Source organism: Cajanus cajan, chromosome 1 (assembly GCF_000230855.2).
Source record: "Cajanus cajan strain Asha chromosome 1, NIPB_CcT2T_4, whole genome shotgun sequence".
NCBI lineage: Eukaryota > Viridiplantae > Streptophyta > Magnoliopsida > Fabales > Fabaceae > Cajanus > Cajanus cajan.
The window spans coordinates 86913011-86940940 of record NC_138517.1 but is presented as its reverse complement, the minus strand read 5'-3'; the positions used below and the strand labels follow the sequence as shown (position 1 = coordinate 86940940).

The following is a 27930-nucleotide window of genomic DNA, read 5'->3' as shown; positions in this document are numbered from 1 at the left end:
TTCAAACAAACTATTGACAATAAATAATAATAATTAGTTTATACACTGATAATGTTGATTTTCAAATAATTACTTTAAAAGTCATACGATGATGATATTTAATTAGTTTACAGAATAATTTTTTTGCACTAACATTACAAAAAATTAAATATGATAATAATAATAAAATGTGACCATTATCATTGTCACGGACGGCAAGCGTATAGTGGCCAAATGTCTTATAGTAGAAGACCATTTAATTTTGATCTTGTCATTGGAACAAAAGCAGAAGGGGAGTTTGTAGATGAAGTAACACCCTCTTCAGATGGCAATCTACTATACTTAAGAATATCATATTTGCTTATCTTACCACCCCATAAATGACACCAAGTGTCCCTTGTTTACATCATCAATAGTTTTAACTAGTTTAAACAACCTCGAGTTTCGAGTTTTATTTAATACAGAAAAGGTGCTGATGAAAGCAGCAAATTAAGCCATTATCTAGGTGGTTGTTTATTCCAATACTTCATGTTTTCTTGAAGCTTTCTTCCTTACATATTTGATTGAAAGACTCTAACTCTATCCAAAGTTCCTAGACATCCTTGCTGAAATATATTAAGAATGTGATGAATGATGATGGTTGGTGGCCACCTGTGACAATATTTTATTTTCGATGTTTTGGGACTTAATCCATTCTAACCGTTGAAAATTGCATGCAAAAGTCATTGACCAAGTAAGAGGTATTAGTTAGCCTTATCCATCTTGGGGACGCGTTAAGTCTACCATCGTTTGTTCATTCATTGTTCTCATACTATCAAGCCTTTGTTTTCTCATTAAAACATGATTAATGCTCCGCTTTGATTATTTGGGATCATTGCTTCCATCCAAAAGTTTCAAATTCGATAGCATCAGAAGAAAATATTGAGCTATGGACAAACAACATAAAGTGATTCTTCTGCTGTTGCTTCTTTTCCAAGTTCTGCTTGTAGCATCACAGACAGACAATCGAGATTGTAAGTTCAATTACACTTCTTTTGATATACTCTTTAACATATCATGAAAAAAGCAAGGAATATTTTTCAATTTTTTTTGGGGTGCTCTTGCATATGGTGAACAGGCCTAAACTCTTTTTGCTTTGTATATTTTGGACTACTTCACTTTTATGCAAGAGCAAATCATAAATTACACCAAACATAGAAAATTGGCTGTACAACTTTTTTTACAACCATGAGACAAACGGGAAAAAAGATGGATGATGTGATGGAGAGAGGAAAAAAAATGAATTCTAAGAAAGTGTCGAAAGAATTTATTGTAGGAATAATATAATTGAAGGAAATACAGATATGCCGTTGAAATTGAGTTATGTTCTGTCTTCAATCTTCATCTGAACATAATGAAACTGAGAATCTGTGTTTATGCATGTAAATTAGGAAAGTGTTTAAGGGTGGAAGATATACTCTATCATCAAGATCCTGAAACAAAATTTTTGTTGCTAATTAAAAAATTTTGAAGTTGACCTTGTTTATATCATTGACTAATGTGCAAACTGAAAACTGTAGTTCTTACTTCATAGACTGGAAGCTCCTTTGCTTGCTGCTATAACACTGTTCGTTAGGAAGTGCTCAGGAGTTTGATCATGGATTAATTGTTTGCCTTATCTATTAAAATTAAAAACAGTTTATACGAAAAAAAGAAAAGGAAAGATGAGCGTTATTTCTTAACTCTTGTACGACTTTTCCTTTTGTTATCATTCATTTAATTTCTGAAACAACAGAGTTTCTATAGTTTTCATTTTCATAGTAATTTGTGGTCTAGAGCCATATGCAATCACTCTAAGGAACACTAAGAAGTTATGTAGTTTTGTTAATTCAATTTGTTTATGACATTTTTTAATGTAAATTTTATGGCTGCAGATTCTGGCCTAAATTCTTTTACGCAATCCTGGAGTAACAAGCCACAAAATTGGGTGGGTTCAGATCCTTGTGGTAGTGGATGGGATGGAATCCGTTGCAGCGGTTCAAGAATTACCCAATTGTTAGTTCTTTGTTTTTTTGGCCACTTCAAATTGATATGAAAGATTTTTCATATTTTCCATTTTTTAAAAAATAAAATAAATCTGAAAACATTGCTATTTTTTTCAGGAAACTACCAGGCTTGAATTTGGGGGGCCAGCTGTCTTCGGCAATTCAGTCTTTAACTGAACTAGATACTGTGTGCGTACTCTTCATATAAGTTGAACATTCATTAAATTGGAATCATCATTCTAATCCTCATATGCTTAAATATCTCTGAATTTAAGGGTGTCAACAAGTTGGTTGGGTTGAGTTTATATAAATCCATTATCCAATTTAATCAAAATTTAACGAGTTGGGTTGTGTTAGATTTGTGCAACTTTTTTAAAAAAATCCAATCCAACCGAACCTAATCATGAACGGGTTAGGTTAGGTTAATCGGGTCAACATAATTATATTTATTTATTTATTATAAAAATTTAAATATTTTAAAATAGATGTAAATCATTTGATACATTGTTCATTATTGTAAATTATATGTTATCAACCTATAAAACAAATAATGATACAAATTAAATTCTGAACTAAATTTATTAATGTTACATTATTATCAACTCAAAAAATCAACATTAATTAATATAAAATAAAATTTAAAATAAATATATTATATTGTTACAATGTTATCGACATAAAACATAAAACTTATTATTAAGTAAGAATAATACCAAGTATTGATTTGGGTCAGTTCAGGTTCGCAGATTACCCATACCCGCTTATACCCCTATCTGAATCGGTGATTTGTTGCTATAATTCTTCTAAACTGAAATTATCTCTAAAGTGATAAAAGGGTATATAATACACCCTTAATTTAATCAAAATATAGATTATGATATTAATTAATCTGTTAAAGAAAAATGTTAGCCAACACTTATCCTAACACACTTTTACTAATGTTCCCTTTACTATTGACTCGAGTTTATGGAAAATAAAAAATTGTGATGAGTCTTACCACTAAATCAAAAGTTAATTAAGATGTAAGACTCACAAAAATTGTGATTTTCAATAAATTTGAGTGACAATAATAAGAATGTTACAAAAAAGAGTATTAGAGAGTCTAACTAGCATTCCTCTCCAATAAATGATTTAAGGTGGATGGATACTTGCTTACGTTACATTATTTGGTACTGCTTTAGTCATATTATGAATTTTGGTATATGAAAGTTGCCAAATCATTCCCCTTAACTAAATTCATCTATAGAATAACCACCCAAATGGACATTTTATTTTGACTATGTTATTTGCGGATGGCATGCAATACTCGGTTGAAGCTCACTTAATAACATGATTTTTTTTTCTTATGTAGGGATCTTTCATACAACACGGGCTTGACAGGAACAATTCCGAAAGAAATTGGGAATTTGAAAAAACTAAAATCCCTGTAAGTAAGCTAAGCAGTTTGTTATCTATTAAATGATTTGAATACATACTGAATTTTTCCCTTTCCAAATTTAACACTTTTTGATCTGTCCTTTTTAACTGATTCCAGAGCATTGGTTGGTTGTGGTTTCTCTGGTCCTATTCCAGATTCAATAGGGTCTCTAACGCAGCTGACCTTTCTGTAAGGATCCATCTTAACGATGCTGCTAATTCATTTATGAGAAGGTTTATTTACTTAAAAATTGTTTAATCCAACTTAACAAAGGATGATGCTTCATATAAAAATATGGAACATCTTTTGTTGGGTGTGCACCCTTGAATAATGTTCAATTGCTAAAATTATCCAACTTAATCTTGAGGCTTAATGTTTCTTTAATGGACTAACACATGGTAAATTATGTGTTTCTTTTCATGCAGAGCACTGAATTCTAATAAGTTTAGTGGAAGTATACCACGCTCTCTGGGAAATCTATCAAATATTGATTGGCTTGATCTTGCTGAAAACCAGCTTGAAGGGACTATTCCTGTCTCTGATGACCAAGGACGACCTGGCCTTGACCTGCTTCTTAAGGCTCAACACTTGTATGTCAACTGTCATTGTCAATTTTCACTTGATATTAATGTTATCAAACTAACATCACTGGATATTTTCCAGTTCCCTTAATGACCTAACATTATGTTCACTGCTTGCAGTCATATGGGGAGCAATAAGCTCTCTGGTACAATACCATCAAAACTTTTTTCCTCCAGTATGAGACTACAACACTTGTAAGCTTCATTACATCTTGTACTATTTATTTCTCTGGAATTTTTAAATCTATATGAAGGCATGGAGAGTTTAGTGTCCTCATGTCACAATAAAGTGAATGAAAGTATAATTTTTCAAATACATAAAATTTTATTCATAAGGTGTCATGGTGTCCATTTATTTTAAATTTTTTGTAGAATTGATTTTGAATCTTAAATGTGATCGATATATGTATTTAAATTAATTTTGACTGACTATTGTTATAAACCAAATGGACACTCAATCACCCCTTGTACTCCTTTTGCCAGGCTTTTCGACCACAATCAACTAGAGGGTAGTATTCCTAGAAGCATTAGTTCTGTGAGTTCATTGGAGGTTGTGTAAGTATACTGTGGCCAGTGTCAAGTGACTATATTCACAAAATTATGCTGCCTGAAATTTCTCTTTGGCTTTTCTTTATATTGAATATTTTCTCTTGACCACAGGCGCTTTGATGCCAATCAGTTAATTGGGGGACTGCCTTCAAACTTCAACAATCTCGGAAAACTTAGTGAGCTGTAAGAAAATTAAAGAAGCATACCCCATTAAACTTCATATTTATATGTTCAAATTGTCTTTGTTTGCCTAAAGAAACAATTTTGCTGAGCCAAGGCATGTACTTTATTTTTGCAGCTATTTATCTCACAATAAGATGAATGGCTCTCTGCCCGATCTTACTGGAATGAATAGTCTCACCTATGTGTAAGTATACAATAGTGATACTCTATTATATTTTATTGATTGCAACAATAGTTTAGATGAAGTGTGTAAAATTTTGATCATGTTGCCTAGAAGAAATCCTAACAACAATATTTTCTCCCATCAACATTTAAAACAGGCATGTTTCATTCATGATACAATGATTTTTTAACTTCCGTCTTATATGGAAAACTATCTGCAGGGACATGAGCGACAATAGTTTCAATGCTACTAATATTCCTTCATGGGTTTCAAATCTGCCAGGACTGACAACAGTGTATGTTGTTCCTTCATCCCCACATTACCTGTCTCTTCTTTTTTACCGAAATCTTATAAAAGAACTCATTGTTGTGAAAAGGAAAAAAAAATGATAAACATCAAAATGATACTTCAAAAATCACATCTACAAACATCAAAGGGCAGAGAAAGTTCATTCTTGGTGGGTGTAGCATTTTTTTTTTTCTTTAGAAGAGAAACACAAACACTTGTCCTTTTATGAGAGGCAGTTGTGAAACAAAACATTATAGCATAAAAAGATGTTTATATCCCTAAATATAAAAAAACAACGGAACTATCATAGTATTTTGAATTCTATTCAAAAATAAAAAAGAAAATTGGTTACTGTATTGTTTATTATTATTATTTAAGGATCTGGATCCAAAAAAATCCAGTAGATTTTTTACTCTTTTTTTTTTTTTCTTCTATATATGTAGCTAAATTATTCCTTGGATATATGAACAAATGATGGTTATGAATATTGAAATGTGGTAACAGGATACTTAAGGACAACCAGCTCAGTGGCTCATTAAATCTCAGCGAGTACAGCAATAGTCTGCAACTCATGAATTTGGAGGATAATGGAATAACAGGACTTGACCCGGAAAACAATTTACCAAGTTTTGATCTAAGGTAAGCTGCATTATTTATGATATTATAAAATTGTTCAGCTATTTGCATAGATTCAAAACTAAGGCATTATAACTATCTAATGTTTTTGCAGACTAGCTAACAATCCAATTTGTCGTGAAAGTGGAGCTCTTGAAAGGAGTTATTGCAAAGTGCCTCAAACCGTTCCCTCTTATTCAACGCCACCAAATAATTGTGTACCTCAATCTTGCGGTTCCAATCAGATTTCCAGCCCCAATTGTAAATGTGCATTTCCCTATACCGGACTTCTTATATCAAGAGCTGTTAGTTTCTCAAACTTCAGTAACACAAGTTACTATAGGGAGCTTGAGCAGACTCTGCTGGATACTTTTCAAAAGCAACGTGTTCCAGTGGATTCAGTTTCTCTTAGTAACCCCTTCAGGAATTCAACTTCTGATAACTTTCAATTGACTATGGATATCTTCCCTTCTCAAACCGATCGTTTCAACACAACTGGAGTTTTAACTATTGCTTTTCTGTTTAGCAACCAAATTTACAAACCCCCAGAATTCTTCTCCCCTTACGTCTTCGAGGGTGCTAGTTATGACTACTACGGAGGTGATTTTGTGTCTCATTATGAACTAACAATACTTAACTATTTGTCTTTTCTATCTTATAGTGCTCTCTCTCCTCCCTAACTCTCACTCTTGTATCACTTAGGAGAACCAAAAAACTCAAAGTCATCACATACAGGGGTTATAGTTGGTGCAGTAGTTGCAGTTTTGGTCTTTGTTGTACTAGCATTCCTTGCAGGGATGTATGCCATTCGCCAGAAAAGAAGAGCAAAAAGATCTTCAGAGTTGAACCCTTTTGGTAAGAAGTGATTGATGCAACCGTGGCTGAATTTTGTTCCTTGCAAGGAATTTTTCTAGTAGTCTTTTATTGATTCAATGTCATTATAAATGCAGGAAATTGGGAACAGAATAAGAATAGTGGCACTGCTCCTCAGTTGAAAGGAGCTAGATGGTTTTATTTTGATGATCTAAGGAAATACACCAACAACTTCTCAGAAGCCAATACTATTGGATCCGGAGGCTATGGAAAGGTTTTTACTAATGCCATCTTATGACTATCTTTTCCTTTTTTCTTTTGTTATTTAAGAACACCTATGATGCACGGATACGATACGCGTATCGGATACCACACGTATCCGATACGGCGATACGCTTATTTTAAAATATATAAGATACGATACTTGTAAGATACGTGTTGTCATATATATCAATGTTCATACAACATAATAATTGTGTATTACTAAAAATAATTATAAACCATAATAATTGTTTCATAAACATTAAATATATAATTGCTATTTTGCAAATCCAAATTAAAAATATACTTATTGTACATTACTAAAAATAATTATAAACCATTTCATCATAAATTACTTTTTATTATTTACAAATAGAAATAATATTACCAATTTCATTCCTTTCTTAAAATTATCTATGTAGAAGTAGAAGACAATTTTCATTTACAGTTTATCAAGGACCAATATTTCTATGTTTCTATATTAAAAATGCTTATATATCTTATTTAGTTGTAATGAATATTTCATAATTTTTCAAAAATTTGAATACTTTATCGATACGTATCACCATCTGAGAGTATCGAGATTGAATAAAATTTTCATAATATTTTCAAAAGTTAGGATACTTCATTGACACGTATCGGTGAAGTATCCAAGAGTATCGTGTCGGATACTATCGGATACGGATACGTGAAGCAAATTGAAGTATCGGTGCTTCATAGAAGAACACCCTATTGGCCTATTCCTTTGAGGTTCCTAAAAGAAATTCTTATATATTTTCATATTTAAAGAGCCCATTTCTGACACTAGCATAAGAAATATCCAAGTATTTTCCCAAATTACTCTCTTCTTGTTAACTGCTCTTCAAGATCTAATTAGTCCTCTTTGTCAAGGTTTACCAAGGAAACCTTCCCTCTGGGGAGTTGGTTGCCATCAAACGGGCTGCAAAAGAGTCTATGCAGGGTGCTGTTGAGTTTAAAACTGAGATCGAACTTCTCTCGAGGGTCCATCATAAGAATCTGGTTGGTCTTGTGGGTTTCTGTTTTGAGAAGGGTGAACAAATGCTGGTGTATGAGTACATTCCAAATGGCACTTTAATGGATAGTCTCTCGGGTACTTTCAATTCCTTCACTACTCATTTCTCTTGACTGTTTACTAGTCGACCTCTCATATGCCCATTTCATTAAAAATCACCACAATTATTCTTAGTACTAAGATGATTTAACATTCAGTTGTCAATTATAAGCCCATCTGACCAGTATCTAATTACCGGATCAGTAAAAAATCATTCATACTAAAATGGACTTGTTAGGATCCTGATTTTAAATATATTTGTCCATAACACAATAGTAATTAAATTCTTCTGCTGGAATGCAACTATTTACATCTTCAAGATTCGGACTGTGGTTAACTAGTTACCACTGATATACTTTCATAACAACCAACTCAAAATTTTAATGAAACTAAAGTTTATCAAGTTGTCTGGCACAATACTTAATTTTCTTCATTTGACTTTGCCAATGCAGGAAAATCTGGGATCTGGATGGATTGGATAAGGAGGCTTAAAGTAGCATTAGGTGCAGCCAGGGGTCTGGCCTATCTTCATGAACTTGCTAACCCACCTATCATACACAGGGACATAAAATCAAGCAACATCCTACTTGATCATCACCTCAACGCGAAAGTTGCAGATTTTGGTCTCTCCAAACTTCTTGTTGACAGTGATAGGGGCCATGTCACTACTCAAGTCAAAGGGACAATGGTTAGTACAGAAACCTCCTACTCCTACTTGATGAAACAGCACGCATATTTGTTTAAAAGAGATATTAACTTAACAAGGAATGCTAATAACACATTCTCCCTAACATAATTCTTCTGATATGTTTTTTATTATTGATTAAAATTTATTGAAAACTACAAAACCATGAATGAGACTCGTTAAATAAGAAGTGGAACCCTGCCTTGTGTTCAAAGGTGGATCCCTATTCATAGTATGATTGACATTGTGCTTAGAATATAAATAAACTTAACACTGTTTGAGAATGTATCTGTTCAATAAAGCAGAAATCAATAATTTGTTAAGAGTTAGCTTTAAACTTGATATTTACAAGAGGGATAGTTGATGCAAACTTATTTCCTTTTATTCTCACAGGGATACTTGGATCCTGAATATTACATGACCCAGCAGTTGACTGAAAAGAGTGATGTATATAGCTATGGAGTGCTAATGCTGGAACTAGCAACAGCAAGAAGGCCAATAGAGCAAGGAAAGTACATTGTAAGAGAGGTAATGAGGGTAATGGACACATCCAAAGATTTATACAACCTTCACTCTATTCTAGACCCAACCATAATGAAAGGAACAAGACCAAAAGGTTTAGAAAAGTTTGTGGCGTTGGCAATGAGGTGTGTCAAAGAATATGCAGCTGAGAGGCCTACAATGGCTGAGGTTGTGAAAGAGATTGAGAGCATAATCGAGCTTGTTGGATTGAACCCCAATTCTGAATCAGCTACAACATCAGAAACTTATGAGGAAGCAGGTGGAGTAAATGCTCAACATCCGTACCGGGAAGAAGATTTTAGCTACAGTGGAATTTTTCCATCAACAAGGGTAGAACCCCAATAGGCTTTGCTTTGCTATATTTTTCTTTTGTAATTCTTTTCCCTCTTCGGATGCAATCTCTGAGACCTGGTGTGTCAATTTTGGATTCAAATCCTTATATAGGCGAGAGCTTCAGAAAAACTTGCTCTTTGAAAATGACGAAGGTTCAAGTTGAATGTTTAAATTGGTTATTGGAAGGTTGTACGTATATCTTTGTTCTTGTCATGTAAAATAGTTTGTTAATTTTGAATTGCTGTAATATTTGAATGAATGTAAGTATGTTATACAACGTTGTTCAAAACACATCATGCCTGTTTTTCTCTCCCATATTCAGCAATTTAACTCTTGTCACTTAACTAAGGATCATATTAACCGAAGAAATTTTACCAGCAGACAAGTACTAGAAAATTCAATAATGCCTTTCCTTAATCACCAAAGAGAACACATCACACGTTGCATCTTTTTCACGTGCATGTAGTTTCTTAAAATTTTGACACATGGAAACCAGGAGTGGCAATCTATCATTCTAACTTGAAAATCCAATTCCATTTGATAATTGACTTCTTTTTTTTCTTCCAAAAATTAGACTTAAACTAAAAATTAAATTCAGATAAATAACTGAATCAGAACTTAAATTATGTATAATTCAACTTGTATGATATATAAATTTATTCTACATATAAATATATGATTTATATAATTAATTTTTTATTTAATTTCAACCGATTAAAATTTAAAAATAACATTCAAAACTTAATTATAAGATAATAATAATAATAATAATAATAATAATAATATAGGAAATAGGTATTTTTAAGTTTCATGATTATGAATTAATTTTTTATTATTTATGTGAGGAGACTTTTTATTTATACATATTTTTGTTGTAATTTTATTTTTTTAGTTAAACTTTGTATTCTTTCAAAACTAATAAAATAAATTTAGTTTTATTTTAAAAAAACATTTTTATCTAAAATCTATTAATAAATTAGAATTTTGAAATATATAAAATTTAAAAATTTTAACTTTCAATTCATGTAATTTAAACTAATAAACTCAATCGAACTAATTTTGAACTTAAATCCAAAATAAATTCAAACTAAAAAAATGAATTAAATCAAACTCGTTTAAATTCTAACCCAATTTATTCTCTAACATAAAAGACATATTATTAGGCTTAATATAACCATGTCAATTTAACAAATACTCAAATTTTATTATATCTAAGAAACCTGTGAATATCCGATAGAAAATATAAATGTAAATTAATATCTACATTGAATAAAAACTAAGTCTATAATGTTGTCAAGAAAAAAATTAAACTTAAGTAGCGATTCAATTTCAAATCATGTGTTCTTAACTAACCAAATCACTGTATATATAGTTTTGTCTAAGAATAAAAAGAGAAATAAAAATTTATAAAATATACACATGTTTTATTAATCAAAGACATTTTAAATGATGAAAAAAACAAGACTCTAAATTCCAAAATCAACATCTTTCTATTATAAAGTTGTGTTATATATCCTCAAATAAAAAAATAGCATAACATTAATCCAAACAATTTCCTATGTCCTATCTCCTATGTCTTGAATCTTTAGATGCTCCTCTTTTTATATATAAACGAAAAAGGGAAAGCAAAACAATCGACACACGACCACATGACAGAGAATAACCCCAAAAAAATTTCTTCTTCCTCAGGTAAGATTCCTGGTGACGATGGCCCCAAAAAAATTTCAGGGCCGAAGAGTCATATAAACCCACCAGAAAGAGAGATTCCGGATGCAGCAACTCTGAGAGATCAATGGAGGTATGCCATCAGACAGTACAGTAAATGGTACTCTCACGCTTGGGGCACTGCCATTCTTGCTGGGACTGCCTTCTTTGCCCTCGGCTGGATCATCAAGGGAGAGAACCCCATTCCCTCTTTCAACTCCAACAAACCCTCTGATAAAGACAACACTCACCCCTGATGCTTCTTTTAAGGTCTCTTTCATCAATTTGCTCTTTCAAGCTTCCATTTTTTTTTCACTCTTTCTTAATGTTTTTTGTTTTGGGTCCCCTTTTTTGAATTGGCATTTTGGATGTTAGGAATATTGGATAGAATCTGAATTGGGTTGTTCGGATTTGGGAGTCAGAAAATTATTAAAGTTGGTCTTTTGATTTCCCATCATTCAATTCTAAGGCTTTTTGGTTGAATCAGTCCTATTAGTGTCATGTATAAGTCACCAGAAACAAACAGCTTCTTTTGTGTTAGGGGTAGTGAATTTGTGTAGAAAAGAATAGGAAGAAGTTGAAGATGAAACTTGTCTGATGGATGTCATGTCAAGTGTTACTTTCAATCTATTATCAGTAAATGGTGTATTTGGGACTCATGCCAATGTTTCTGATTTGAAGTCTCAAGACTCGTGTGGTTTTTGTTGTGGTCTATGATGATAAAGGTGATACTGGTGTTACAATTCAGTTTTGCCGGGGAGCTTTTGTTTATGACATTATTATGTATTTATAAAGTTTTGTAACTTTAGTTTCCATGTGTGATACTGTTGCAAGTATGTCCCATGAAGAGTGTGACCTACAGTTTCTGGATTGATGCATCAGTCACCATGACGGTGTCATTTGATAAAACTGGCTTTGAAAATTGCATATTTAGCCTATGCTTGGTTGTAATTAAATTTGGCTGCTGAAAAATGATTGTGTATTGAGGCATAATAAAGCCTAAAATACTTTTCTTCTTCCTATTGGTACATTAATGAAGTGTTCGTGTTGTATGTTTTGTCCTTTTGAAACTTATTCTACTTTTTGTGTTGGGTGTATTGCATGCATTGAGTCTTGGTGCTTTGCTCCGCTGATGGTAGTGGTACAATAGTTATTCCAAGTCCAAAAATTTTAATCACTTCGAGTGTACAGTATCACAGATAATTTGCTGGCTATATAGTTAATTTTGTTTCCTATTGTTTTGGTTTTTGATATTTTGCGAGCTGATTGAACGTGGCTGCATATTGTTTGTTGCATTCATATGTTTGACTGGAATCGGACTATTTCTAAGTATAGTTATTGTTTTCATCTGCCTTTTTCCTGTCTTCTGTAACACTAGCTAATAGGTATCTGTTTTATGATTAATGTATCTCGAGTATTTTCATTCTGAGGTTTAAATGCATGTTTGTCTTTTATGTCTAATCCTCCTGCGATCAAATCTGTATGAACAATTATCTATCTATTTGGGCAGTTTTCTTTTATTATTATTTAAAAAAAATAGAATAGATAAAAAAATAATAATAATCATACATGCTAAATCTCATGATTTTGATTAAAGGATTACATGCTTCAGCAGTGCTAAAAAAAGTTGCTACCTTTATTCAATAGATACCCTATAGATTCAATGGAATTATGAACAAGTCAAATTGATAGACACTTGTTCTACCTGTCTCAAAATACTGTCATAGTCTTGTTTCTACTAGGCATTTCCTGTTTTAACCAAACATTCCAGTTCATAAATTTTACTCGATTAATTTTTTAAGTGAAAATGATTGTCTAATTAAGGTTAGAATCCTGAAATACAGTGAACAAATCCAGATTAATGAATTGATAATGCGGGGAAGAATTGGTTTTTCTCCTCACGTTATTAGTTTCATGTTTGTTATATTAACTTCTCTCTGCATTTCCATAAAACAAAATTGTGGATCTCTTGACCATGGTACACTCTTTATTCGTTAATGAAAACATGGGACTGCAGGCCCATTGACTGGAATCAAGCCACACAAGAACTGCTTTTGGTTGACAAAAGCCCTGGCACCTTGGTTGCAATTGTCTAATAAGGAAGTATGATGTTTATAATCGAGTCTCGTGATACAATGGTTATTTTGCTTCTCTTAAACTGGGTTTTGTCACTGTATCGATGTGGATGTAAGGCAAAACATTGTGTATATTCAAATGCTTTTGGTATGGAATGAACGTTAGGAAAAAGATTGTACTATTCAAGTGCTTCCTCCTTACTTGTAATTTATGATTGATTAGGATCCATTAAGGTTCAAGTTTGGTCCCGTTTGATGTTCAAACTTGACAATCGCAAATGTAATTACATTCCATCAAACAATCGCAATCATAGTAAAAAAAAGCAAATGATGTGAAATAGCACATGGTTGTTAGTAAGTATGACCTCCATCTTTGTGGGAGCTTCTAATTGTAATGTGAAATATTACGGAAATCCCTTTGAAATAATCACTTTATCGAGTAACTTCATTTTAATTAAATCAATGTTTAATCTACTAATCATCCCAACAAGCAAAAAAAAAAAAATTGATTGTGAGCACTGATTGTTTATCTTTGATGAATGACAAGTAAAATTGTTTAAAATTGTCAAATAAGCATTAGAGCAATTAGATCAACAAAACTATTAAAACCCAAAATACTAAATAACAATATTGGAAAATATTGCAAACTAGGTTGTTAGATAGTATTTTTTTCCGACTACAATTAAGGTTTTTTTTTCCTCAATAAAAGTAATGAAATAAAAGAGAGGATGCTATTTTTTTTTTTTTTATAGTTATTCTCAAGTATCTTTCGGTTTTAAGCTACAGATGTAACAAAAAAAAAATCTGTTTATTATCTAATATTTTGTAACTTCTGAAATCCGGCCCAACACTCAGTTTTGAAGAAACAATGCGCAAATAACTTTACTTGCGAATTCAGAATTTAACTTTCAGAGGGTGCAAAATAAATTTGGATAGCATGAATCTGCATGAATGAAAAAGAACAAAAAATATAAAGAAGCCTGTGAAAACTGCGATAAATCTGAAATAATTCAATAGCTTCATGAAACAACAGTATAGGGCATCAAGCAAAATGAAAGTGCATGTTTCCTAAACAAATGACTTCCATTGAACCGATTTCTCTGTATTCCAAAGCAGAAAGTTTAGATTGTAATGCTCACTAGACATTCATTTTCATGCTGTAAGGCTGAACTCTACATAGATATAAACAGAACATAGGTTTAAACTTTAAAGTGAAAATACAGAGGTTTACTGCATGCTCAATTAGAACAACAACCAGATTTCTTCACAGCTGATACATCATCACGAGAACTAACATTTATAGTCTGCCCTTTTGGTAATGCTGCTGGATCATCACCAATTTCAAGGGCCTTCTTGCTTACAACATGATAGATCTGTGTCAGCACTTCTGTGAAGGCATTTTCAACATTCATGGACTCAAGGGCAGATGTTTCCATGAAGTATGTTTTCTCCCGTTCCGCAAAAGTTGTAGCATCTTCGGTGGAAACTGCCCGCAAATGGCGCAAGTCTGCTTTGTTCCCAACAAGCATCACCACAATGTTGGCATCTGTGTGATCTCTGAGCTCCTTCAACCATCTCTCTATGTTTTCAAATGTAACATGGCGGGTAACATCATAGACTAATAAAGCACCAACAGCTCCTCGATAATATGCACTGGTGATTGCTCGGTACCTTTAGTAAAGGAAAATCAAATTAAGTTACCTTGCATGAAAAGTTGATTATGAATCTTGTTGGGGTAATGAATCAACATGATTACTGAGTTTCATTACAGGGTATCTATATTATTCAAGCATTTAATCTTTAGCCATTATTAAACAATACAATGCTATGAATGATCAATGTAATTCACCGCAAAAACTAATGTTTTTATTTTCATTCTTCCATCTGCTTTGTGCATTTTGCTAATAAATTTATCCTCCTCAAGCAATCTGATTGTCTACAATCATCAAAATCATAATGATTTTCAAGTTTCGACTTGGATATACTAAAGCAGAATGGACAGGAACTGTTGAAGGTGCCGTTTTTGGAATAAAGCAACATAGGCAAAAGTATTGGATCTCTGAAAACAAAAACTAACAGAAAGAAAGCTATAATCGAAATCATATTAACACCTGCAGACCTATAAAACTACATACAAAGCAACGCAGCTAAACTGAGAATAGATAATAAATTCTAGTAGCACAGAATATAATCAAACCAAGAAAATACAATATATTAATAAGTTCCACTAAAATATCGTTTCATTATAAGGAAATAAGCTCGAAGAGCTGACTGACATCCACTTTTGCACACCAACGATCAGCAATGTCTAAATATTCATTATGCTGCTATGACCATAATAATAATAACAGTATTTAACACCAATCTTAAGGAGGGGGAGGGGGGATCTTCACATTTTAACAACACCAGAATTCAATTTTTACAACACGGAAATCATCAATGCAAGGACTTTATAAGTCATTTTGATAAAACATAACAAGCCAATTTAAAGCCCAGGTCAAATAAGAGAAAATCAGGCCAACAAAATGGTTTGAAGATAATTAGATCATCTTACTATTCAAACATAGAGACATTCGTAAGCTATGCAAATGCAAGGATAACTTCAAATCTTTTATTGCTTAGTATATGCTTGTTGCATATTTACCAGCGACTCTAACATTTCTGTCAAAGATGAAACGAGTAAAATGCTCATAACAACATTGACCTGTTTGCATTTAGAAATTAAGTGTGTGAAAAAAGAGCTATTAATTATCTGCATTTTGTAAATGCCATAATTCAGATTATTGCAACAAGAACTTAATGCACAATGCTAAGGTTTGAAAGTCGTGAGTGATTCATGTTTGAGATTTCAAAAACATTGGCTGCTACAACCCTAACACAATCCCCTCTTTTACTCAGGGCTTAGGACCAGCTATGAGTCCATAAACAGAGTTAACGGTTTGAAAGTCAATCCGAAGTAAAAGTTCATAGAGGTCCAATAATCATACAGTAACACAAGCGTTACTGCAAATAAAATTCAACTTTATACGTGTAAATTTATAGGCAATGACTTTTCCGATTCCCAAACACAAGGATGTAAAACAGAATTTCAGAAAAGCTTCCAATTCATCAGCTTATCTAATTATCAGCATAAAGGATGCAAGAAAAGAAAGACCAACTCACAAGCCACATACCCATCATGACAATAAAATCATGGACATTTACACACTTCCAAAAAACACACACACACACACATCATGGGCAATGACTAACATACCAACCAAAATGCAACATAAAGGAGACAAGAGATAGAGAGCATAAGGAAGGGAATGTGGACCTTTCCTGGCCAGCAGTGTCCCAAATCTGAGCCTTGACAACCTTATCATCTACCCTAATGCTTCTGGTGGCAAACTCAACCCCAATGGTGGACTTTGATTCAAGGCTGAATTCGTTCTTGGTGAACCTCGACAAAAGATTGGATTTTCCCACACCAGAGTCCCCAATCAGCACCACCTTGAAAAGATAATCGTAATCCTCATCAGCTCTGTACGCCCCCATTAGCCACACACACACTTTTCTATCTGGTGTTTGGCTAAAGAGAAAATCAAGGGGAAAAAATGATTTTGATATGCTCCTTCTCTCACAGATTCAAATGGGTTGCGGCGAATCTATATTTATGATGAAAGAAACGTACTTTGTTTTGAAATCGAGATTTGGAACAACTTTTGGTAACAATAAGAAGTTGAAAGAGCAAAGCTGGAAATGTGGGGTTTCTTAGTTGGCAAATTGTTGAGAGTGGTGACTGTAAGGTCTCAATTCTCAAACAAACAATTACCTTTATTTTCCATTTCTTTTTTATCATGCCACTGCTTACACTTTCATTCTCCTATTTATTTTTTTTTTTTTTTATCTTTGTTTCAAAAGTCAATAAAAATTAATGAAAAATTAAATAGGCTCTTATTATCATTTTGTAAATATTAGAATGATATATGAGTTTAGTAAATAAATAAGATAGTATAAGTAAATTTATATCATAATTTTAATCATTCTATATTTTAAAGAAACGATGTTTGATGAAAGTAAAAAATCAGATAGTGTATTCAAGGTTTTTTAACATAAAATGTTAAAGGAGAAATTAAATAAAATAATGATGATAAAAAAATTAAAAAATTGTAAATTAAGTTTTTTTTTACCGAGTAAATTAAGTATTTTAGAAAATGAAGCATGTCATTAAAATAAGTTCTTTATTAAATAAATTTATTTAGTCAAATAATTTTTAAATTAAATTAAATAAGTTACAAATTAACTGATTTGTGTCAAACACACTCAAAATAACTAAATATTGTTACAACTAAAAGTAAAACGCCTATATTTTCATAAACTTATACGAGAGTTGAATTTACATATTCTACTTTAATTATATTTTATTCTTATAAATTACTGTTTAAAAAAATACGGTTTGAGGGTTTTAGAAAAAATTAAACAAACAAATCAAAATATGTGTAATTAGCCTATTCAAACTTTTCTATTGAATAATGTCTCTACAAAAAAAAAATGTGTTCCTACTAATTTTTGTCACCATTTGACATTTCAAATAATTTATTTTAAAGAAAAAATATATGCACCAACAATATTCTGCTATATAATCATTAACTAATTTATATAATAATTTTATTGACTATAATAATTATTTTAAAAATTATAATAAAAAAAATTGTCATTTGTTGACGGTATAAAATATATAATATTGATAATATATATACATTTTTAAACTTTATTTTAAATTGTTTTCACTTTATGCTAAATTCATAATTAAATTCAGTGATATCAGCAAATTGAGTATTAAATATGATAATAACATTTTGAAGGGAAAAATGTTTAAAAAATATATAGAAAATAAATTAATTTTAATTTTTATAAATCTACTTTATATATTAAATACAATGGCTATTGTGTACACACAAAACACAAATTCAACATAAAACATGTTATATTATGCACGACCATAATATGACCGTGTTAACTTTTAGCAGTCATACTCTCAAAAGTAAGGTTATCTTCAAATTTCACTCAAAACAACATAATCATAGTCCTTCAACATATGTGTATTCACTATCGAGTACAATCATAGTTCACTTAATACAATAATGGTTAATTTAGTATAGGCGTGTTTCCCATTCTAAAAGGCAAGTTTCACCTCAATTTCTCACTATTTGTAACTCAAATTCCACTCTATTTATCTTTGTCAATCTAATAACACATAACAAGTAACTTGATTCAAAGAATTCAAGCATAATAGAAAATTACACAAAAATCTTATTCAAGCGCATAAGAACCCTAAACTCATACAATGACAAAAAGTTAAATCATATACATCAAATCACCCAAATCAAATAAGTAATTCCTTTAATAAAATATTGATTAATATCACACAACACATGTTATCAAAACTCCTGTTGAGGTGTTTAGGGTTTAGTCATAAAACATAAATCCTAAAGAATTTTAGGAATTGTCTCACTATCCATAGTATTTATATATGCATATATATAAGATAATTTTACTCTCTATCTTATATCAAATGATGGTTACAAAAATTTTGGTTATGATGTCAAGAAACCAAACGTTACTCCTCATGCTCTTTAGGCAAAACTTCCTCTAGAGTCCCTTTCAAGCATTGGAAGCCAAAATACAAGACTTAGATGTAAAGTAACTAATCATTCATACATTCACTTAGGAAAACTAATGGGTTGGGCTCTTGGAGTCCAAACCCAGTACTCACCCATCAACATGATGCACTTACTCCAATTCATTTTATTTTTTAAAACACCCTTATTTTATTTTACAAGCCCAATTAAACAATATTATTCAAGCAAATAAAACAAATCACATATTATACTTTATATTATTTTATTTACTAAAATGAGATGTTACCATTTTTTATTAGAGTTCTTGATGCAAAAGGTATGAAGTTGGGAGTACTCTCGTTAGATAGACAAGATGACATATAAACATACTTCTTACATGTGATCTTAATAATAGGTACCTAGATACATCCTTCATTTGCATGTGCAATAAGTGATCCTTAAAAAAAGTATCCTACTATTGCTCATTGAAGCAATTCCTTTCTCCTCCCTTGACGAACAATGACTTATGTTCATGTTAATTAACACTCAAACCTTTTATAAATTCAAGTTATTAGTACTTTTAACTCTGGCAATGCCTCTCATTATAAGAAAGAAAGAACCAAAGCTCAAAAATGGTCATTGTGGTCCCAAATTTAAGTCAATCACAAAGTTGTCAATGTTGAATAATAAAATCCAATATAAGGTAATTTCAACAAATAAAAAAAAATCACATTGAAAATGACATTTTAAAGTAATTTTTACCACGTCATCACAATACAAATGACATTAATAAAAATAAATGACAAAACTAAAAAAAAAAGGCATGTATAAAGATTAATTGAGGATATTTCAAATTATATAGGCTAAAATAGAAATTTCAAATTATATAAACTAAAATGATAAAGTTATAAGAACTAAAAGATAAAATAAATAAAATTATAAGACAAAAAAGACATTTAAACAAGTAAAAAAGAAATTCACATTAAAGTGTTTTTCTCACGTCATCACAATACATGTGACGTTAATAAATGATACATAACAAAAATTAAAAAATATATATATTAGCACCAAAAATGAATATATTAAATTAGAAAGAAAAAAATTAACATCTTTAAAAAGGATATTAAAGTTTAATTTAATCTTACAAAATTAATTTATAAAATATAAATTATTTCTCAATTATGTATTATATTTTAACCATATTATTAATTAAAGTGAGAACTTAAAAAAGAACATATATGTTAAAATAACTCAATTTGATGAAGGAGGCTGATGGTAAACAGTGATACCAATTTCCAACCTAAACCAAACTGATGAATTCCTGGAGAGAATGCAGTCGAAGAAATCCAATAATTAAGAAGAATCAAAGTCAAGCTGACTGTTTGTTTACCTAACACCCTCGTCCTGGTTGGGAATAATTATAATAATCATTTATTTATTTATTCATTTTATATATAGGTGCAATGCAAGTACAAAATAAAGTTACTCTTTTCATATTAGCAGCACCTATATGCTCACTTGCAGTACAATCCAAACCAAACATCACTTCCAAGTGACCAGAAACACACACACAATAGTTTTCTGATTTCCTCAACCATGCTTCCTCTCCACCCATCACCTAATCAAATTAAAGGAAAATAAGAAATACCATTCACATCATACGATCGAGTTTGCAAATAAAAGAAATGGTGGTGGTAATGATTATAAGTTTGTGATCATATGTATACGTGATACTTGATGCTGAAGGATTAGGATTTAGGATGGGGTGACATAGCATAAAAGATTAATTGGAGGAAAAGAAAAGGGATGTTGGGGTGTGACATAGCATGAGGATTGGAGAGAGTGTGCAGAGACAAATCCAAATCGGTGTGTCAAATCGAGGCATCATGAGAGGAAACACTGTTGTTATGAAAGAACACGTAAACCATTTAATCTGTGACTTGTGACCTCTCGTCAACAACCACTCTCCTGTTTGGTGATAGGAAAAAAGGAACAGTGCAGAAGAGTCTCCTTCTTGCTCTTCACCTAGCTCAAGACAAACTTCAATTTGCCACTTTGTGTCAAAAACGTTGGTACCATTCCGTTTCGGGTCAGACCCAAACAAGATGCGTTTTTAAATGGCATACACTCACGTTTACCACCAATCTCTCATATATACATCTTAATTAATCAGAGACTTCCATGTTATTTATGCCTTCAAAAATATTTGTCTATCACCTTCGCTTGATGACATTAGTAAAATATATATGCAACTATCACGTTTTCGGTTTAGTTTTTGTAATGATTTAATCAAATGATAAAAATACCTTACACCCTACCTTGATCATTGTAAATAGGCCCCAAAATGTTGAACCTATTCGCAATTTTGGTATTGGATACTCAAATTCATTAATTAGTTTTGTAGAAATCGCTACTTATTAACATTACGCAATTCTTAATTGAAAATTGAACGTTTCACTAATGGTATTTAATATTGATTTTAATAGTAATAAAAATTGTTGCAAAATGTTTATCAACATTTTTAATAGTAATAAAAATGGTTGCATAATCTTTATGAGCATTTATATTAGTTCTTGTATATTGTGTGAGTAAAATATTTATTGGCAATTATTCTTATATATTGTTAAAGATCTTTATAATAGTTATTGTATGTTATGTGAACAAAGTATTCTTTGACAATTATTTAAAGACTCAAAATATTTTTTGATAATTATTCTACATGTTGTTATAAATTAATCATCAATATCTTTATTAGATAATAAAATAGATATAATTATTTTATTATCATTAAATAATTGTTAATAATAAATTTTCTGATAATTTTAATTTTTCAAGCCTCAAATTAATATATAATTACTTTCAAAAATAAATAAATAGGATTATCAATTAAGAAGATTTGGCTTTATTCAAATAATTAATTTTTCACTAAATTCTTCAAAAATAAGTCTCAAACATATTATAGAATAGAATTAGATAGAAAGAAAAAAAAACTAGTGTACTTTCAAATAAACATTATCTCCACGCTTAAGCAAGGTCAAGGGTTCGAATCCTGTCTTGTGTATGCAGCCGCGTTAAATCTTGGGGCCAGCTATCCCATCCCTTTGAGGTGCCTCCAACGTAGCAAGGAGATTAGTCACTGTTGTCGGCGGTGGATACTCCAGGAACGAACCTAAAAAAAAATAAACATTATCTCCACATCCAACAAATACTACACCAAAATTAATTTTTTGTGACAATTAATTTATTCTTTAGCAGCCATATAAATGATCATTATTTTTTTTATCAACATTTAAATAATGAATGGTGTATCTAGGGTCGCTAATACTATTACTGACATTTATATAAAATGTTGGTAAATACTTACTAAATTGTCGAAAAAACTTATTTTTTTTAGTGGCAATTCTAGTAGTCATTTTAAAGGTTATTAAAAGTTTTTTTTTTCAATTGTCTCCTTTCTATCCATTTAGTGACTTTTATCTTTTGCTAGTAAAACTTTAAATAATTTATTCCTATAATTTTTTTTCTTCTAAATTCATAACTTATATACTTTATTTATCTTTAGTCGATGTGGAATTTGTAAGATGAGGGTTGTCTTCTATTTGTATATTTTTTAATTTATTTTTTTAATTGTCTTGTCTCTCAAGAAATGTGATATTTATAAGATGAAAATTGTTCTCTAATTGTTTTATAGTACTATTGAACTTGGTAATAGTAAGTGATTTGATACCAATTTAGAATAAGTGATTTGATACCAATTTAGAATTAACACTATAAAATTAACTTATAAAGTGATAGTTATTACTCACTTATATACTATTTAATTATCTTATCTCTAATCGATGTGAGACTTAAGTTTATTCTAATAATTAATTATCGTTAACACTAAACTTTAGTGTAATATAAATAGTTAAATACATTTTTAGTGACTATTATATATTAGTCGTTAATATTTTTATTATATAATTAAATAGTAGTAATTAAATTATTGTCATTAAATAATTGTTATTAATAACAAATTTTATTGTAGTGAAAAATAAATAAATAAGCATTATCTTCAGTTTCAATTTTAGTGATTATTCATTGACCTTATTATTATTGCACGGGGAAAATATATATGGTAGGCCTCCCGTGGACACAAATATTTCTTACCTTCCGTTAAAAAAACCCAATTATATATTTTCACTGAAATGAAGCTTTAAAAAAGCAACGTCATGAAGTAATAATTGTAACTTCAAATTAATCATACGCAACCCAAAAGCAAGCATCATAGCAGAACACAAGGATTCATCTGAACAGTACTTCGAATTCTAAATCACTGTATCGTCGGTGCAAATTAAAATATACGATTTTAATATAACTACATTTTCGGACTACGTACCAATAAACTTTTCCGATCGATAACAATAGTATAATGAACAAACATCCATAACCCACATATGTTAACGATCATTTGCTTTTAAACTAATTTAGGAGAAAAGTTACATATGATCCTGTCAACAACGTCATAATATATAACCATACTTGATCAAGATAGACCATAATTAGCAGTGTCTACAAACCCCTATTCAATAACCCTGATAGTAATACACACGTAGACATAGATAAGAAGAGAAAAAAAACAGACAGAGAAAGACCGAAATAGATAGAAAAATAATAATAAAAAAGAACACCATATCTAAAACGTAAAATCTCCCATTCATCATTCAGCTTTCTCCTTCCTATATCTGCAAAAAGATAAAAAAAATTATGTGAACATAATACTAAAAATAAGAAAAGCTATGATCACAAAAAAAGAAAGAAAGAGTTATTGCTAACGTGCGCACCAAATAATAACATGCACCATGCTGGAGTGATTGAAGAGTGACACCCCATTGATTTGTTAGAACAGGTTGACCAGTGGCATGGATGAGCACAGCATCGTCTCCAAAGGCTTCACGCACGTTGAAAGGTCCCACTGCTACCTCGAATGCCACATCGTTAATGAACACCGTTGATCTCGCCGCAGCAGCTGGATCTCCCATACCTGAGATACACCGAAACATCTCTCATGTGCAAGTCGAAAACATAAGCTAGCTACAACAAGTCAACTATAAGATAAGGCCAATTAAAGCCATTAGCCATGCACACGTGACCCAAACTTCATGGTACCCACCTCCAATCTAATAACTAATAGTTATAAAACTTAGTATTATACTTTTTTATTTTATTTACAGTACAGATTTTATCTAATAAGTTTTTCCTTCTTTGTTTATTTCTCTTTATTACACAAGTGTTATAAAAAGAAAAGAAAAAACAAATTACCTCACTCTTGTTGTTAATATGCTAAACTCACCATTTTTTGCTTGGAAGGTGATAAGCAACTAAGCACTATTAAGAATATTAAGAATGAAACACTGTATATTTGTCACCAGAAATAGTTTTAAGGGCGTGGAGAAAAAAAAATGCACTGTAGAGCACATTTCTGCAGATCACCATGCAAAACCAAATTCAACAGTAAACTAACTTGTAATGCTATATACTCTTTTATTTTTATTTTTATTAGTTCTCTTGATATGTTATATTAAATGTTTTAAAATAGATTTAACATCATAAAAAGTTATAAAAAAAATTATTTCAGTAAGTACAAAGATTACAGGAAAGATATATATCATAAGGGAATTAAAACTATAAATTAATTACCTTGAGATTGAGCAACGATGGAGGACAGAACAGCAGTAGTGGAGGTAGTGATGGGAGGTACAACAGTGGAAGTTGTAGGAGCTATTGTTGTGGGAGTGACACAGAAATTAAGCAGTGAGGGCTGGTGCATTATTTTCAGAGACTTGTCATGTTCCAGATCCTTCTTTGATGCAGCAGCACCATGACTCACTATCTCACTGAGCAAAAGGCTAGTGCAAGGACCAACATTATGTTGAGCATGTGATTGTGCTTGAACAACGTTGGACAGTTCAGAGAAGCAAAAGCCTTGTGATGTCACCGTACTATGTGCAATTCCCTGCCCATGATGTTGCACTGGGAAGAAAAAAGCCTCAGTTGGTGCAGCAGCAGGTGGTGGTGGCGGTGGTGGTGGTGGAAGCATAGTGGACTCATTGTGGGTGTGAAAATAGGTCTGGTTCACAGAAGTAGTTGGGGAATTAGGCACCATATCGGTGACGTTAGAGAAACCAATGGTGAATACCTTGGTAGGTATTATTTCTTTGGGGGAAGATTTCTCTGAGGAGGAAGATGAGGATGAGGTTGCAGTGATTTGTGGGACCGATGTGGGGTTTTGTTGGGGTTCAAGGTTCTGGTTCTTTGAGTTTTGGAGATGGCGAAGCTTGTGTTTGCTCCTTGATTTGCGGTTCTGGAACCAATAGAAGACATTGGCATCACCCACTTGGCCATACTCTTGCAACTGTGCCCTTATCTTCCTTATCTCATCCCTCGGAGGATTCACCATTCCAGAGTTGAATATAGCCTCCAGAATGCGAATTTGTTCAGGTTTTGGATTCCACCTTGGCTTTGGTTCAGGACTTCTCTCCTCACAACCGGTTCCTATAATTTTTAATAAAATAAAAAAACTATAGTAAAAAACTTCATACATACAAATAACAATTTAAAAAAATGGTATCTACTTATATTTTATGTACATAAGAAGGTCAATTTTCAAAGAGAAACTGAAGTGAAGGATGGTACATACATTTATGGGTTATAAATTATGATAGATTAACTAATTGATAGACCTTTGGACTCAAAATTGGAAAGGATTTTCAAGTTCAGTTATAAAAAAAAATGGAGAGTGATGAGAGAGGTTTTTGAGTGTGACAAACCTGAAGTGTAAGGGCTTCTGTGGCAAGCAGATGAGATGAGAGAAGAGTTGATGTCATGCTGCCATTGGTGGTGAGGGTTGCAGGGCTTAGACTTGAACATGCTTGGCCAGTGTCTATTAGAAGAAGCCATGATGGTGATGATGATGGAGGCAAGTGCAAATGAGGTGGTGGGAAATTACTGAACTGAAAGTTAGATAACAAAAACGGCCAACCAGAAGAGAAAAACAATCTAGAAGCAGCACTTTTTTGTTGCTCTTGCTTTTAGGTCTCAACACATAACTTGCCTTCTTATATAGGCTCTTCACCTACCCTACTCCCTGTGCATCTCACTGATCTTATCATAATGTAAATAACATCTTGGCATCTAGTACAAAAAAAAAGGCATAAAATTATTCACACTTAGCATAATAAAATGAAAGATAAAAGGGTTATAGAATTAATTAAATATATAAAAATGGAGGAAAGGGCAACAGGAATCGCCTGTGAGAAAGATGAAGTAGAAAGGAAACTGAAATAAATAAAAAAGAGAGAGTACCATGTCTCCCATCCCCTGGTGCTATAGTAGGTAGAACTTTAGCATTAATAGTGGGATGAAAAAAGGTGTGTGTGGAGGTTCTTTAAAGCAGAAGGAAATTCCCCCCGGACGAGAAGCAAATGGAACGTGGAAAGGAAAACATGCTGGGGACTTAATTAGGAATCTTGTTGTGTGGCAGAGAAGAGGGTCTTAATGCTAGGGCTTTCATGAGAGGGGTGGGTTCTGATCACTTTGTCTCTTCCTTTTGCCACATTTCTTTGGGAGAAAGGGAGGGAGTGCTAGCAGTGTATTAATGAGAGTGGAGGTAGAAATAAGTGTGGGATTATTCTAATGGAAGAGGTTGGTTGTCGAAATAAATAGGGGTTGGGGGATGGGGTGTTTCAAAGTCAAGAAAGTAGTATGTGGTGTTTGTTTGATTGGAAAACGGTGATGGCCATGGGTTAGTAATTGCAATTGCAACTATTTTAGCTTATTTTGGCCAAAGAAAGGTTTGGATTGACTCGAGGGAGCATATTTATTGTCTACATTATGCACTTGTATATTTCCCCTCATTTCAGTCTTCTATACAAACCATTCTACAACTACATTTAAGTAAGGTTTTACTGATTAATATGAAGTCCAGTTAATAGAAAAAACATGCTAAGCTTTTTCATAAAAATTAATCATTATTAAAGTTTGTAAATATTTTATACCAATGATATAATTAAAAAAATATTATATAATTCTTATTTAAGTGATCAATTAGATTGGTCCACAATCCGAGAAGATGGAATGGAAGTATATCATCTAACAAGGGAAATGATTTTGTAAACATGAATTTAGTTCATGAATTCACTTGTGTGTACTTTGTTTACCGTATTTTATTTTTTACGTAAAATGGTAGGGAGGAGATGGTATCTAAGAAATGAACAAGTCAAATTGGGTGAAATTTTAAATATATAAATTGGCTTCAGTTTAAAATATAAATTTGGTTTATTATTTATCAATTTTTATTTTAAAAAACATGATTTAACCTATTCATCTATTTAAAAAAATTATTCTATATTAATAATGTTAAATAAGTCAATACTTTTAATTTTAAAAATAAGTCAATAATTATTTTTAATCATATTATTGATATAAAGTATCTACTAACTTAATCGGTAACTATATTAGGGAACCCTTTAATTAGCCACCTTTGGTAGGGTCTTTACTCCCAATTATATTTTTTTATACACAAGTCTTAATTAATATGGGACCTTACTTAAAGAAATTGAGTTTAGTACTACTCAAATTAACAATTTGTTAGTCAATAAATTTATTTTTAAATATGCATGCAAGTCTTTTTTTTAATATGCGTGATAAAAAATTTATTCTATTACTATTAAAATTTAAAACTTAAAATAAAAATAAAAATCTAAAGTATGAGGTACAACTAATATATACTAGTGTATACTTATAGAGAGGTTGTGATAAAAAAAGATAATCTTATTCAAAAAAGAAAATCTTTCTTAATATTTCTTATATCACATTTGTTATATTTTGAATAATCATCCATGAAAATTAAGGAAAAGAGAAGAAGAAGATTCAATTACTAAAGTTTCAATTTTTGATTTCTTAATCTTGTACTAACAGAAAATATAAAATATTTAAATATAGTAAATCAAAAATATTAATAATTTAATTTTTGTAATACAAACTTGTTTATTTTATTATGTTATTAATATTTTAATATATATA

General features: G+C 31.3%; 4 protein-coding genes across 5 annotated transcripts; 2 read left to right on the top strand and 2 right to left on the bottom strand.

Moving 5' to 3' along the window:
* The first annotated feature begins 28 nt into the window (after positions 1-28).
* On the top strand, positions 29-9776 carry LOC109811563 (leucine-rich repeat receptor protein kinase HPCA1). Of its 2 annotated transcripts, XM_083066293.1 has the most exons (19): positions 29-719; positions 871-992; positions 1893-2013; positions 2121-2192; positions 3355-3429; positions 3538-3609; positions 3846-4010; positions 4122-4196; positions 4485-4556; positions 4662-4733; positions 4849-4917; positions 5117-5191; positions 5689-5823; positions 5915-6399; positions 6502-6654; positions 6750-6886; positions 7765-7984; positions 8398-8633; positions 9024-9776. In XM_083066293.1, exons 2-19 carry the CDS (start codon positions 908-910, stop codon positions 9495-9497), a joined length of 2793 nt encoding a protein of 930 aa, XP_082922419.1. In that variant the 5' UTR covers positions 29-719; positions 871-907; the 3' UTR covers positions 9498-9776. The 2 variants fall into 2 exon arrangements, with proteins under 2 accessions (XP_082922419.1, XP_020230931.1); XM_020375342.3 differs by having other exon boundaries at positions 30-992.
* Positions 9777-11046: 1270 nt separating this feature from the next.
* LOC109811580 (uncharacterized) lies at positions 11047-13528 on the top strand. The gene is made up of 2 exons (XM_020375362.3): positions 11047-11459; positions 13207-13528. The coding sequence occupies exon 1, from the start codon at positions 11075-11077 to the stop codon at positions 11444-11446; it is 372 nt and encodes a 123-aa protein (XP_020230951.1). The 5' UTR covers positions 11047-11074; the 3' UTR covers positions 11447-11459; positions 13207-13528.
* Positions 13529-14259: 731 nt separating this feature from the next.
* LOC109811541 (ras-related protein RABA1f) lies at positions 14260-17073 on the bottom strand. The gene is made up of 2 exons (XM_020375312.3): positions 16581-17073; positions 14260-14935 (listed from the first exon to the last, which is right to left on the bottom strand). The coding sequence occupies exons 1-2, from the start codon at positions 16799-16801 to the stop codon at positions 14503-14505; spliced, it is 654 nt and encodes a 217-aa protein (XP_020230901.1). The 5' UTR covers positions 16802-17073; the 3' UTR covers positions 14260-14502.
* A 6229-nt stretch (positions 17074-23302) lies between these two features.
* On the bottom strand, positions 23303-26577 carry LOC109811553 (WUSCHEL-related homeobox 9). Its single transcript, XM_020375328.3, has 5 exons — positions 26212-26577; positions 25677-26040; positions 24547-25401; positions 23691-23890; positions 23303-23591 (listed from the first exon to the last, which is right to left on the bottom strand). The coding sequence occupies exons 2-5, from the start codon at positions 25804-25806 to the stop codon at positions 23586-23588; spliced, it is 1191 nt and encodes a 396-aa protein (XP_020230917.1). The 5' UTR covers positions 25807-26040; positions 26212-26577; the 3' UTR covers positions 23303-23585.
* Positions 26578-27930: the final 1353 nt, after the last annotated feature.